We start from the raw sequence: 15,118 nt of genomic DNA, 5'->3' as shown, positions 1-15,118 counted from the left end.
AAGTGAAATATTATTTTTTAAAATTTTTAAAAATAAAGTATTAAGAAATAAAATATTATCATTTATCCATAGAGATAAATCAGATCATTTCTGTGAAGCAACTTCATCACTAAATCTAATGGTCGATAATAAAAAGTACGAAATGATATATGATAAATTAAAAAATAATAATTTTATATACATAGACGAACACCTACCAGAATCAATTATAAAACTATTTAATGGATTATCAAAAATTAATCAAATTGAAAGAATTTTAACACCATTATTAAATAAATATCAAAATAGAATATTTAGTTTTACAACCCTAATATTCGATGCAGCAATAAAAGATAATAATTTAAAATTCATAAAATACTTTATCAATCATAATAATTTTAATAATAGTGATCAATCACATCTTTTAACTGGTCTATTAATAGAATCTAGTTATGATAATTTTAAAATTTTTAAATATTTATTCAGCTTAATAAAAAGTAATAAAAATAATAACAATGATACAGATAATAGTAATAATAATAATAATGATACAGATATGAATGATAATAACAATATAATAAAAAATATAATAAAATGTGATCAATATAATTTTGACTATTTGGTTTTACCACTACTTAATAAACTATCAAGGGAAAAGGTAGAGTTTATTGAGGATGAATTAAAGATCAACTTGAAACAATTTATAAATGAAAATCAAGAGATTATCAAATGCCTTGGGAATTTAAAACCAATAGCAACTCATCAAGATATTGTAGAATCACTTTTAATGAGAAACGAAGAATCTCACGTACTAAAAATCAAATTTAATGACCCAACTTATTTAAAAATTCAAATATTCAATGGCTTAAGAAAAAATCAAAATTTTCAAACAACATATATGGAAAAATTTAAAGAATTCTTTTTAAACAATCCAAACATTAAAACCACGAAAGAGATCATGTTTGGAATAATTCATATTATTAGCAATATTAAAGGGCTGGAAAAAGCAAACATGGTTCTATTTGAATTAATTCCATTCGAAATTTGTTACTATTTTATGGAGGAATCAAAATATGATGAAATTATAAACATTATAAAGAACCCACCCCTCCCATCAAATCATCAAATTACTCCTGGAGTTATTAAATTAATGGTTATATTTTACTCTGTTTCACACTACTCTATAGAAGCACTACAATTTTATTTAGAAATGGTCTCGAAAATTAACCTCTTCAATTCCTCCTCAATTTTTGAAGACAACGCTACAGAAATAAACCCTACCAAAGCACATATCTTTATAAAATCTATTTTCAATAATGATAAAATTAGGGAAAAAGTTTTACAATTTATTCCAGACGAAATGATACGACTTTTAGATATAATCATCACCAACTATGACACAACTTTCTTTGAATCTCTATTAAATGAAAATACTCATTTTAAAAACTTTTATTACCAAACAATAGAATTTAATTTTAAAAAAGTTGTAGAAATCTACTCTACCAAAGATAAAATGACCAACCAATATAATAAAGAGAAAATAGACAGTTGGAAAAAGCATTGTGTTTTCTTGATAGAAAATAGAAAGTTGGAAACAGCATTTTGTTTTCTTGATACCAGTAGTAATAAATCTCTGCTTGTCCCATTTTTTAGCTATATAATGAAAAATATAGAACAAGATTTAATGATCCACTATGTATTGTCAAATAAATTATTTTTGGAATTTCAAAATTTAAAACTAAATGAAATCGTCGAAATTTTCAACTCTATTGATCAAGAACAATATTTTAGAAACCTTATGGAATGTTTTCAAAGTGATGGTGATTTTGCTAAAAAAAATTCATATGTATTCAACAAGTCCAATCTTTTTTTAAAGAAACTAAGCAAATCAATTTCAAAAAGAAGATACAATAAAATTAATCAAATCATATCAACAACCAATAATAATAAAAACATTCAAATACCAACAACACTTTATAAACCAATTGAAATTATTAAATATTTATTTGAAAATAACTATTTAGAATCATTCGATATCAAATCTTTAGTTGAACTGCTCACTAGTCATATACCAGATATCAACTCTTTTGAAATCATTGAAATGGCTCAGAAATCGACCATCAATGAAAATAGTAAAAAACATTTATGTGGATACAACTCAATTCTTTTAAAATACAATTTGGATGACATATTATTGGATGAAAATAATGAAGATACCACCTCTTTTTCCTTGGGGAAACTTTTTGAAGGTTGCTATTATCAAAAAGCATTAGAACTATCACTCAATAAACCAAAATCAGAACTATCATTGGGCAGAATTAAATACAAATTGCTATTTGGTAAATCCTTGTCACTAAGCATAGAATGGTTTAATAGATTATATACTCCAATTTATGAGACAATTTTTAGTCAAATTCATTTCAGTAAAAATCATTTAGTTTTAAAACTATCTTTTGCAAGAATTGATATATTCGAAATTCTATGGACACGTTATTTAAAATCAGACTCTGATAAAATCAATTTAATAGGATCTATTCTACACCATGACCAAAGACATCAGCAATTAACAATGCACATATTAAAAGAAAAGAAACAGTTTCTTATCGACCATTATAAATTTAAGGACCATTATTTTTTTAAAGATATCTGTCTCCAATATCTAATCAGTGGTGATTTAGAACTATTCAAATTATTCATTCAATTTTCACCTCCATCATTTCAATTTACCATAGACTCTCATACATTCCTCAAATTGTTTTTGTTACCCAAAAATCCTTTTTATCACACAATAGAATACCTTATTGATAATAATTATATTTTAGATTTAGAAAAAATTATTTCAACATTAGATTTTAGTGATGGTTCATATGAACCATGTTATAATATACCAAAAATAATATTTTTACAAAAAATAATTAAAAAGTGTAAAATAAATAAATAAATAAATAAATAATATTTTAAAAAAAAAAAGGCATAATTTTATTTTATCTATGAAAGTTGGTTTAAAAAATAAAAAAATTTAAAATATTTTTTTTTTTTTTAATTTTTTTTTTTAAAATTTTTTTTTTTTTTTTCAGCTATTTTTATTTATTAAACTACAAAAATTATTATTTTTCTCTTTATTTCGTTAAGTTTTTGTTTGTGTATTAGCTGATATTTGATTTTGGCTCTCAAAAAAAAATTAAAAAAAAAAAATATTTTAAATTTTTTTATTTTCACACCAACTTTTAATTTTTTCCTAAAGATTATTAAATTTCCAAATTTTTTTTTCAATCAAAATAAATGTATGACAGTAATAATGGTTATAACCATAATTGTAGAAATGAAATATTATTTTTTAACATTTTTAAAAATAAAATATTAAGAAATAAAATATTTTCATTTATCCATAGAGATAAATCAGATCATTTCTACGATGCAACTTCATCACTAACGCTAATGGTCGATAATAATAAGTACGAAATGATATATGATAAATTAAAAAATAATAATTTTATATACATAGACAATCAACTTCCAGAATCAATTATAAAACTATTCAATGGATTATCAAAAATTAATCAAATTGAAAGAATTTTTACACCATTATTAAATAAATATAAAAATATTATAGATAGTTTTACAACCCCAATATTCGATGCAGCAATAAAAGATAATAATTTAAAAATCATAAAATACCTTATCAATTATTATAGTTTAAATAATAGTGATCAATCACATCTTTTAACTAGTCTATTAATAGAATCAAGTTATGATAGTTTTAAAATATTTAAATATTTATTCAGCTTAATAAAAAGTAATAAAAACAATAACAATGATATAGATAGTGATAACAATAATAACGATACAGATATGAATGATAATAACAGTATATTAAAAAGTATAAAAAAATTTGATCAATATAACTTTGACTATTTGGTTTTACCACTACTTAATAAATTATCAAAGGAAAAGGTGGAGTTTATCGAGAATGAATTAAAGATCAACTTGAAACAATTTATAAATGAAAATCAAGAGACTATCAAATACCTTAAGACTTTAGAACCAATAGCAATTCATCAAGAAATTATAGAATCACTTTTAATCATAAATGAAGAATCTCTAGTACCAATAATCAAATTTAATAACCCAACTTTTTTAAAAATTCAAATATTCGCATACCTAAATAGACAAAATAAAAATTTTCAAAAAAAATATATGGAAAAATTTAAAGAATTCTTTATAAACAATCCAAACATTAAAACCACGAAAGAGATCATATTTGGAATAAAATCAATTATTAGCAATATTAAAGGGGAGGACCAAGTAAACATCGGTCTATTTGAATTAATTCCATTCGAAATTTGTTACTATTTTATGGAGGAATCAAAATATGAAGAAATTACAAACATTATAAAGAACCCACATTATTCATCAAATTATTATCAAATTAGTCCTAGAGTTATTCAATCAATAGTTCTATTTTACTCTATGTCACACTACTCTATAGAAGCACTACAATTTTTTTTAGAAATGGACTCAAAAATTCACTACACCCATTCCTCCTCTGTTTATGAAGACAACACTACAGAAATAAACCCTACCAAAGCACATATCTTTATAAAATCTATATTCAATAATGATAAAATTAGGGAAAAAGTTTTACAAATTATTCCAGACGAAATGATACGACTTTTAGATATAATCATCACCAACTATGACACAACTTTCTTTGAATCTCTATTAAATGAAAATACTCATTTTAAAAACTTTTATTACCAAACAATAGAATTTAATTTTAAAAAAGTTGTAGAAATCTACTCGACCAAAGATAAAGTGACCAACCAATATAATAAAGAGAAAATAGACTTTTTGATTAAACAAATAAAGATTGGAAAGTTGGAAACAGCATTTTGTTTTCTTGATACCAGTAGTAATAAATCTCTTATTGTCCCATTTTTTAGCTATTTAATGAAAAATATAGAACAAGATTTAATGGTCCACTATGTATTTTCAAATAAATTATTTTTGGATTTTCAAAATTTAAAACTAAATGAAATCGTCGAAATTTTCAACTCTATTGATCAAGAACAATATTTTAGAAACCTTATGGAATGTTTTCAAAGTGATGGTAATTTTGCTAAAAAAAATTCATATATATTCAACAAGTCCAATCTTTTTTTAAAGAAACTAAGCAAATCAATTTCAAAAAGAAGATACAATAAAATTAACCAAATCATATCAACAACCAATAATAATAAAAACATTCAAATACCAACAACACTTTATAAACCAATTGAAATTATTAAATATTTATTTGAAAATAACTATTTAGAATCATTCGATATCAAATCTTTAGTTGAACTGCTCACTAGTCATATACCAGATATCAACTCTTTTGAAATCATTGAAATGGCTCAGAAATCCACTATAAATGAAAATAGTAAAAAACATTTATGTGGATACAACTCAATTCTTTTAAAATACAATTTGGATGACATATTATTGGATGAAAATAATGAAGATACCACCTCTTTTTCCTTGGGGAAACTTTTTGAAGGTTGCTATTATCAAAAAGCATTAGAACTATCACTCAATAAACCAAAATCAGAACTATCATTGGGCAGAATTAATTACCAATTGCTATTTGATAAATCCATGTCACTAAGCATAGAATGGTTTAATAGATTATATACTCCAATTTATGAGACAATTTTTAGTCAAATTCATTTCAGTCAAAACTTTTTAGTTTTAAAACTATCCTCTGCAAGTATGGATATATTCGAAATTCTATGGACACGTTATTTAAAATTAGACTGTGATAAAATCGGTTTTATAAGCACTATTCTACACCATAACAAAAACCATCAGCAATTAACAATGTACATATTAAAAGAAAAGAAACAGTTTCTTATCGACCATTATAAATTTAACTACAATTTTTTTAAAGATATCTGTCTCCAATATCTAATCGATGGTGATTTAGAACTATTCAAATTATTCATTCAAATTTCACCTCCATCATTTCAATTTACCATAGACTCCAATATTTTCAAATTGTTTTTCTTACCCAAAAATCCTTTTTATCACACAATAGAATACCTTATTGATAATAATTATATTTTAGATTTAGAAAATATTATTTCAACAATCGATTTTAATAGTGGTGATAATGAACATAAACCATTTTATAATATACCAAAAATAATATTTTTACAAAAAATAATTAAAAAGTGTAAAATAAATATTTTAAAAAAAAAGGTATAATTTTATTATATTTTTTAAGGGCTAATCTACGAATATTTCTAAAATGATTTACTCTAAATAAAACCCTAAAGGACAATTCTACCCATTGGATCTTATTCAATTTTTTTAAACACTGTTGCTATATTAATCTTTCTTTTTTAATATACCAAATAAAATTGATATTTTATTTATAATAAATTATAAATAATGCCTTTTTTATTCTTGATAACATGAAAAGTTGAAAAAAAAAAAAAATCTTTTTCATTGTATTTTTTAAAAATAAATAAAAATTAAATATTTAATTTTTTTATTTTTTTTTAATTTTTTATTAAATTATTTTTATTTTTTTTAAATTATTTTTTTTATATTTAAATAGAAGAGGTTACTAAAAAAAAAAATAATACTTTTATAATAATATTAGGATGTTGAAAAAAATAATTATTTAGAAATGAACAATAATAAAGAATTCGGCCTGTTATGTAAAAAAGTTGAAATACAGCAACAACAAATTGACTATTTAACAAAGACTGTGCAAAAACTTCAAGAACAATTAGAATGGATGAACAACTGTATAAAGCAAGAACATAAAAAACCAATTGATGATAATAGTGTTTGTAAAATAATAAATCATATAATATTAAATATATAATGTTTTATACTAATAAATTTATTTTATTTCGTTCATTTATTAATAGATTGTCAGCAGCAATTTACAAAACGATGAAATAAATTTTAAAAATACCAATAACTATTTTGAAAACTATAATGACAGTTATTATGGCAACAATACATACACCTCAAACAACAAAAGAAAAAGTGATAGAAATGAACACTATAGGAATGATGAATATTTTAATAATAATAACAGTAATAACAATAATAATAATAATAACAGTAGATATAACAATAATAACTATCAATATCCTGAAATAAACCAATCTCATTATAATCTTCAAAATAATAATAATAACAATACTAATAATAACAATAATAATAACTATCAAGAACAACATTTTAATACCTCAGGCTCGGATTACCAGCAACAATATCAAAATCAAAGCTACCAACATAATAATCTACAAACCTATACCCAACAATACCAAAATGAACCCCAATCGTTTAAATTAATACCAAATAGAATAGAAAGAAGATATAAATCAAGTGGTGTCGTTTTATATGCAATCGATAATTATGGTAATATTAAAATATTATTAGGTTGTGAGGATCTTTCTAAAAAAAAAGATTATAAAAAACGTCAAGATAAATGTGTGTACACACTACTAGGTGGAAAAAGGGATAGAACCGAAAAAAGTATAGATACTGCAATGAGGGAACTCAACGAAGAAACAAATTTCATCTTTAACGATACTGAAACTGATCGATATCGCCAACTACTAGAGTCTGAAAACACAATTAAATATTGGATACCAAGCGGAGGTTATATTTTATATTGTGCTCAAATCCCATATGATGAAAATATACCCAAAAGATTCAGAAGGAACAACTATAATAACTATAACAATAATAAAAACATCAAAATCAATAAAAAAGAATCAGAATCAATAGTTTCACTCGAGTGGATAGATTATAGCTCCATCTCCTCTTGTGATTTTAGAAACCCAATATTTATTCGCTCAAATGGAGAAAGAGGAGAACTATACAGATTCTTTATTGAAATATTAAATACTATTTATAAACAATTTGAACTTTTACAATCACCTCAATCACAAAATAATTATTAAAAAAAAAAAAAATAAAAAAAAAAAAAAAATAAAAATAAAAATAAAATTTGCTTCATCAAAAAAATGGTTTTTCTTTTATTTTTATTTTTATTTTATTTTCTTTATCGTTATATTATTTTATCGTTATATTTTTTTATCGATATTTTTTTTTTCCACCCTGAGTGGTTTTAATTAAAAATGAACACACGACAAGCATAATCATTGTGGTATTAAAATGTATTTTAAAAAATATCCATAATGCAATCTTTTCAACTATGAAAAGAACGAAAAATCATCGCAACATTTTTATTTTTTATTCATGGTGTGTTTTGTGTGAGCATCAATTTTTTTATTTTTTTTTTTCAAAAAAATTTTTGGAAAAAATTAAAAAAAAAAAAAATTGATTATGATATTTTCAAAATCATTGCAGATTGTATCTCTTTATACCTTTCCACCCAAATAAAAAATAAATTATAATAGTAAATAATAATATGTAATCTTTTTTTTTTTTTTTATCCAATCAATTTTTCAAATAAATAGGCGATAAAAATCTTTTTTTTTTTTTTTTTTTTTTTTTTTTTTCAATCACAGCAAAGTTTTTTTTTTCTGTATTTTTTTATATATATATTATTTTTAATAGTTTTTTTTTTTATTTTTAATAGTGTTTCAAAAAAAAAAAATATATTTATATAAATTATAATTTATAAATATTGTTTTTTTTTTTATTTTTTTTATATAACGATCATAAAATAATAAAAAAAAATAATAAAAAATTTTTATAATTTACCCACAACACACAGTTACACAAAAATTTTTATCCCTGTTTCGAAACCACACATCAATCATTTTTTGTTTATATCATTTTATTTTTTATAATTCCAAATCATTTTTTTCATATATATAATTTGGAACACCAAAAATAAAAGGTTAATTTAAATAGTTGGTAAAATAATAAAAAAATACTCCACATTTTAAAAAAAAAAATTGTTTTTTATTATTTTTTTAAAATTTAATTGTGATTATTTAAAATCAATCAAAATCAATCAAATACAATATATAAAATAAATAATATATATTTGTTTTTTTTTTAATTAAAAAATTAAAAAAATGAAAATTAAAAACTATTTTTTTGTTTTCATTTTTTCATTAATTTTTAATTTCATTCACTGTGCAATAACACTTAATGATGTATCACAGTTAAAAAACTATAATCTATATGCAGACTCTGACAAAATATGTAATTTAGAATTTGATTTCTATTTAGAAGATTCAATAAATAACCCAATCTTAACAAGCACAGTTTCCTCATCAGGTGGTACATTATATTTCTCTAGTACAACCCAAAATAGACTATTATGCAAATTAAAATTAGCTTACTCTACAACCACAACAACCCAAAATATAATTACTGTTGGTTCTCAAATATTTAACTATCCATCATCATCCATTACATGTACAAGTATGTATCTATAAAATAATATAGTATAAAAAAACAAAATGGTTAATTAATAAAAAATTATTTATTTCTTTATTTTTATTTTTTTAGCTTTACCTTCAACATTAGAATATGTAATGATTTCAAATGTTCCAAATAAAGTTTCAAATAGCGAATATAATATCAATCTTATTATTAATAATATTAATAAGATTTTGCCTACTACATCATCAGATGACTTAATTTTTAACTATTGCCCAGATTATTTTGTTTGTAGAACAAGCCAAGTTGGTTTTTCAAATTATTTTATTACATCGATCAGATTGGCAAACAATGGAAAAAATATTCAAAATGTTGATTTTGATATTAGCTATCAAGTTAATGATAAAAATAAAACATTTATTATTAAATCACCATTTTCAAGTAAGTTATAATCTCCAATATATTTTATAATATAAAAAATAAACAAAAAAACAAAAATTCTAACAATTATTATTATATTTAGGTTATAATTTAAGTAGTAGTAGTTTTAATTTATCTTCATTTTATAAAAGTTTTTCTGGTTCTAAAGATTTATCAAACTTTTTAAAAATCAAAGGTGATACAAGTAATGGTATTGTTAATAATGTATTCTTAAAGTTTTCAAATAATCAAATTCAATCATTAACACCAGTATTGGGTACACCAGGTAATGATACCAATGGTATTGGAATTCAATTGTTCTCATATATGGGAAATTCGAATGCAGAAGCTATTCAATTAGTTTATTTTAGTCCTACTGGTCTTAGTGTTGCTAGTCAAATTAATTCACAAGAAACCATTGTCAAGCAACCAATCCTATACTCATCACTGATTGGGAGCAATGATTTTTATGATCCAGTTTCAGGTCTTCAAATGGTCACTTTAACATCAGATAAAAGTAACTATTACGAAACATACATAAATACCGAAAAATCTATTCAATTCCCATTAGGATTTACATCATCATCAAAGTCAAACCCAATAACCTTTACCAAAGAACTATCACTTGGTATTAGTCGACACACCGAAGGAACTAAATCTTTTCTTTTTGAAGATAAAACAACTACCGCTAGTTTTACTCCTACTCAAGGTCTTGATTATAAACCACCACAAATTGTATCTATGAAACTTAATTCAGTTGGTCTTGTATCAATATTACAATTTGAAATTACCGATGATGTATCTGGCTTTCTCTATTTAATGCTTTCAAATGGGGTTAAGATGGACTCTAGTTACTTAGTCGAAGGTACACTTTTAAATGGCAAATACGAATACATCTTTAATCTTTTAGATTTAGAATATCAATCGGAATTACGTGTATATAAAATTTGTGATTCAGCCTTTAATTGCTTTGACTTTACTACTTCTGCTCAAAAACTTAGTATTTATAATTTAAATACAGCTTCTTCCTTCCCATCATTAGGTAACCCCCAAGCCTCCTTAAATGATATCACATCATTCTCATTCAAACAAAACTCAATTGATACCACCAACCAAAATGTCTTTACCAGTGTTTATTTCAACATTTCAAATGCTAACCCACAAACTGACTATCCACCATTTTTAGAATTATTTAATGATGGTATTTCTTATTACGACTATAAAAACAACCAAGTTATTGACAAAATTATTTTCCAAGCCTATTGGAACTATGATATAAAAATGTACCAAATTGATTTTACCATCAGAAAGAACCAATTCACTACTGACGACTTTACTTATTGGTTAAACTATCAGGGTCAAAGATTATCAAATACTCTTTTACAATCTAAATTCAAATCAAGCGCCAAACTCTCTTTGTCATCAGACTATGCAGACACAATAGGTCCAATAGTTACATCGGTCACTCCACTTCAAGATAAATACGAAATTCCAATTACACAAAACTCCCCAATTAAAGTAGGCTGGAAGTTGAATATTCAAGATCAATTTAATGGCTTTAAAAGTGGTTATGTTCAAGTTGTTAGTAAAGAAACAGGTAAAATCTATACCACTACATTAACTCCAACCATTTTAGGTTCTCTTGAAAATGAATTTTTAGTTACAGTTGATGTTACTGGTAACTGTGTTTCACAAACATTTGCAATTAATCAAATATATTTAGAAGATACAGGTGGCTATGTAAGTTATGAAAGTTTAGATAGTTACTTTTACTCTAGTATGATCATCTCATCATTGGTCCAACTCAAATCATTACCATCAATCTTTGTTGATTGCGACAAAATTGATGAATCAGTTTTACCATCGCTAGTATCATTAAATATGTCCACTCAACAATTGGATGTTGGAGCTGAAAATAGAAATGTTAAGGTTTTCTTTGAAGTTTACGACAACAGCGGTATCGATAAATCCCAAACACCAATATGCTATTTAGAAAACATGGCCTTTAACTTCCACCCTACCAAAGCTCAAATTATTGAGTCCAACCATACCAATACCCAATTCCTTTGTGATATCCAAGTACCAATTGGCTTTGGCTATCAAGGTACTTTATTACTTTCCATCTATGGTATTTTCGACCACAGTAATTTAGTTGGTTTCAGCACAAAATATATAATGGATAAAGGTTTCCCAAGTTTTATTAATGCAGACACATTTACACTTTCAACACCAGCAATTTACTCTGTCGGTAAATTCTTTTCAAGCGACTCAAAGATTACAATTATTGGTAGATCATTAGAAGGTTCATCCATTCAAATCGATTATTTACAAGGTTTTGGTTTTAAAAACTTAACTGGTACACAACAAACACCATCTAATAGCAATAGCAACTCTATTTTAATCTCCACTATCAACAAGATTGGTTTCCCATTTGACATACGTATAATTAATTCAAATCAAGTTTCAAATACCTTTAGAGTCGAACCAATCATTTCGGGTATACCAATTAATTCAAATACAAACAATTCTGTTGAATGTTTAAGTGAATGTGGCGGCCCAGATCATGGTACATGTACTTCAAATGGTTGTAAATGCAATTTACCATGGACAGGTTTAGATTGTCTTTCCAAGATTTCTTTAATTGAAAACTATACACAAACCAACCCAAACAAACCAACCATTACAATCCCAAGCACCAAAGACGATCAACTCACCAAAACAATTGATATTTTATTATTAAGAGAAGTAGACTCCAGTAACACCAGTTCTATCTACAGAGAGTATACATTAAACTCTTGGGTTATTGTTGCAAATCAAACCAATGGTTTCAAATATACTGCCACCGTTAACAGCACACCCACCTACCCAACCACCATCAATGTATCAACTGTTTGGACCAGTATTAATAATGCCACAACCATTCAATATCAAGTTGACATCAGTGCATATTCTTTCTTAAGCAAAAACTCAGGTCTTCAATTAGTATTCTCAAACTCATTAGCTAAAGCATCATCATTTAAAGGTGTAGTTTGCTCCAGTGTAAACAACACAGCCGAATTACTCAACGCCAATATAATCGACAACAAATTGAAAATGAATCAAGATTCATTATTAAACCAAATTAGTTTAATAGCTTCAATAGATAACTCTCAAGGTTTAATTACTACCCAATTACTTAGCACTACAAATAGTATCTTAAATAATAATAATGGCACCAGCATAGCTAATAAAGGTGATTCAATTAAAAGTTTAATTGCTGTTAATATTCCACATTTTAATGTTATGGCCTCAGTAAATTCAAAATACTCTATCATCAAAGAATCAAAAACATTAACCTCTAAAGATTTATCAACTGTATGTGTATCAAAAAATGTTAAGGGTGGTTACACTGACCAAAAGAAAGCTGCCACCGCTATTGCTGTAGTTGGTTTCTTCATGCTTTCTGTAATGTTTTTATGGTTCTTTATTATTAAACCAAGAAGAGACGCAAAAAAATTATAAATTTAATCATGTTGCGAAAAAATTAATAAAAAATAATAAAAAATAATAAAAAATAATAAAAATAATATGTAATTTTAAAAATAATAAAAATAATCCTCAAAAATAAAATTAACAATAATTGAAATAATAAAAATTAGAAAAAAAATAATAATTTAATTAATTTATAGAATTCCTAAAAACTTAAAAAAAATAAATCAGGTCTGTGGAGGGTATCAAACTCTGACAGACAATAATTATAAATAATAAAAAAAATAAAAATCATAATAAAATTTTTTTTAAAAATTGGAGAAAACCAACCAGCCCATCACTAGTTTGTGCCAAACTTATTTTTATTTTTTTTTTCATATTTTTTATTATTTTTCGTAAAAATTCTCTTCAAATTTTTTTTATTAATAATAACTGAAATTTATAAAAATAAAAATATAAATATAAAAAATATAAATAATATATTATATATATATAATAAAAAAAATAAAATTATTTAAAAAATAAAATTATTTTAAAAATAAATAAATAAATACTAATAACATACAAATATATAAAAAAAAAAAAAATGGAGATAATAGAAAATAATAATATAAATAATGATAATAAAAAAGTTTTAATAGATACTGGTGAAAACTCACCTTCATCATCACGATGGAGAACCATTAAACCAACACAATATAATAAATTAACCAATGACGAAAGTAATAATGGCAATAATAACGAAAATAATAATAATACAGAAATTAATAATGATAATAAAAATAATAAAGAAATAATATTTATACCACCAACTGATATTAAACCAAAATTTGATAAAAAAAATTATTTACCGGATGGCCCAAAGGATGAATTAGATAAAGAATTTTTAATTGAACAAAAAATTATAGAAAAAGAAAGTGATAAAAAGAAAAAGAAAAAAAGTATTAAAAATATAAAGAAATTAGCAGAAAAGAATAATGTTGCGTCACAAGTATGGTTAGCTGTATACAATATTTATGATCATACTAATGAAAAGAAAGATATGAGTGTTGGCTTTAAATGGGCAAAGAAAGCTGCCGATCAAGGTCATTTCAAGGGTTTGGAAATTATTGGTTCATGCTATAGATTAGGTAAAGGTACTCAAGTCGACAGATGGAGAGCTATTGATTGTCTTCACAAGTCATCTGAATTGGGTAATGCCAATGCAAGTCACCAACTAGGTGTTCTATATTGGAAAGGTGATGCGATTATAGGCAAAAAAGATTTGGTCAAATCTTTTGAATACTTTTTATTAGCTGCACAGCAAAACTACTCACCAATGAGTGTCGCTGAATGCTATTTTAAGGGTGAAGGTGTCGAAGTAAATTATCCAGAGGCTATGAAATGGTTCTATATAGCATCAGTTTATGGTGAGGTAAAGAGTTTCAACTATTTGGCCGAGTGCTATTATAATGGATATGGTGTCGAACAGGATTTCTCAAAAGCATTTGAATACTTTAAAAAAGCAGAGATTTTAGATACAACCGCAACTAATGGTAATTGTTTAAATAGTCTTGGTATTTGCTATCTCCGTGGTCATGGTACTCAACAAAATTTAGAAACTGCAATTTTTTACTTTAAAAAATCAATTTCAAAGGGGAATGTTTCAGCTCAGAAAAATTTAGATTCAACTTTAGAGGTTAAAGAAAAATTAGATAATAGAAAAAGCTATACAATTAATATTTATAATTAATTATATAATTAATATTCAATTTTTTATTTTTTAAAAAAATAAAAAAATTAATAAATAAAAAATAAAAATAAAAAATAAATGATGTATATTTATTTTTTATTTTTATATTATGTATATAAATAATCATTTTATCATTTTTATTATTATTTAGTTTTT

The 15,118-nt window shown here is 24.1% G+C and overlaps 4 protein-coding genes across 4 annotated transcripts; all 4 read left to right on the top strand.

The window, feature by feature from the left end:
* Positions 1-3,261: 3,261 nt before the first annotated feature.
* Positions 3,262-6,267, top strand: DICPUDRAFT_75315 (uncharacterized protein; the record flags this gene model as incomplete). Its single annotated transcript, XM_003284324.1, has 2 exons — positions 3,262-6,193; positions 6,245-6,267. The coding sequence occupies 2 exons, from the start codon at positions 3,262-3,264 to the stop codon at positions 6,265-6,267; spliced, it is 2,955 nt and encodes a 984-aa protein (XP_003284372.1).
* A 385-nt stretch (positions 6,268-6,652) lies between these two features.
* Positions 6,653-7,946, top strand: DICPUDRAFT_75314 (uncharacterized protein; the record flags this gene model as incomplete). The annotated part of the gene is made up of 2 exons (XM_003284323.1): positions 6,653-6,814; positions 6,900-7,946. The coding sequence occupies 2 exons, from the start codon at positions 6,653-6,655 to the stop codon at positions 7,944-7,946; spliced, it is 1,209 nt and encodes a 402-aa protein (XP_003284371.1).
* A 1,086-nt stretch (positions 7,947-9,032) lies between these two features.
* Positions 9,033-13,263, top strand: DICPUDRAFT_148120 (uncharacterized protein; the record flags this gene model as incomplete). Its single annotated transcript, XM_003284322.1, has 3 exons — positions 9,033-9,384; positions 9,472-9,783; positions 9,866-13,263. The coding sequence occupies 3 exons, from the start codon at positions 9,033-9,035 to the stop codon at positions 13,261-13,263; spliced, it is 4,062 nt and encodes a 1,353-aa protein (XP_003284370.1).
* A 1,009-nt stretch (positions 13,264-14,272) lies between these two features.
* Positions 14,273-14,962, top strand: DICPUDRAFT_27507 (uncharacterized protein; the record flags this gene model as incomplete). The annotated part of the gene is made up of 1 exon (XM_003284321.1): positions 14,273-14,962. The coding sequence occupies one exon, from the start codon at positions 14,273-14,275 to the stop codon at positions 14,960-14,962; it is 690 nt and encodes a 229-aa protein (XP_003284369.1).
* Positions 14,963-15,118: the final 156 nt, after the last annotated feature.

Source organism: Dictyostelium purpureum, assembly GCF_000190715.1.
Source record: "Dictyostelium purpureum unplaced genomic scaffold DICPUscaffold_23, whole genome shotgun sequence".
In the NCBI taxonomy this organism is placed as follows: domain Eukaryota; phylum Evosea; class Eumycetozoa; order Dictyosteliales; family Dictyosteliaceae; genus Dictyostelium; species Dictyostelium purpureum.
This window is presented reverse-complemented; position numbering and strand designations above follow the sequence as displayed.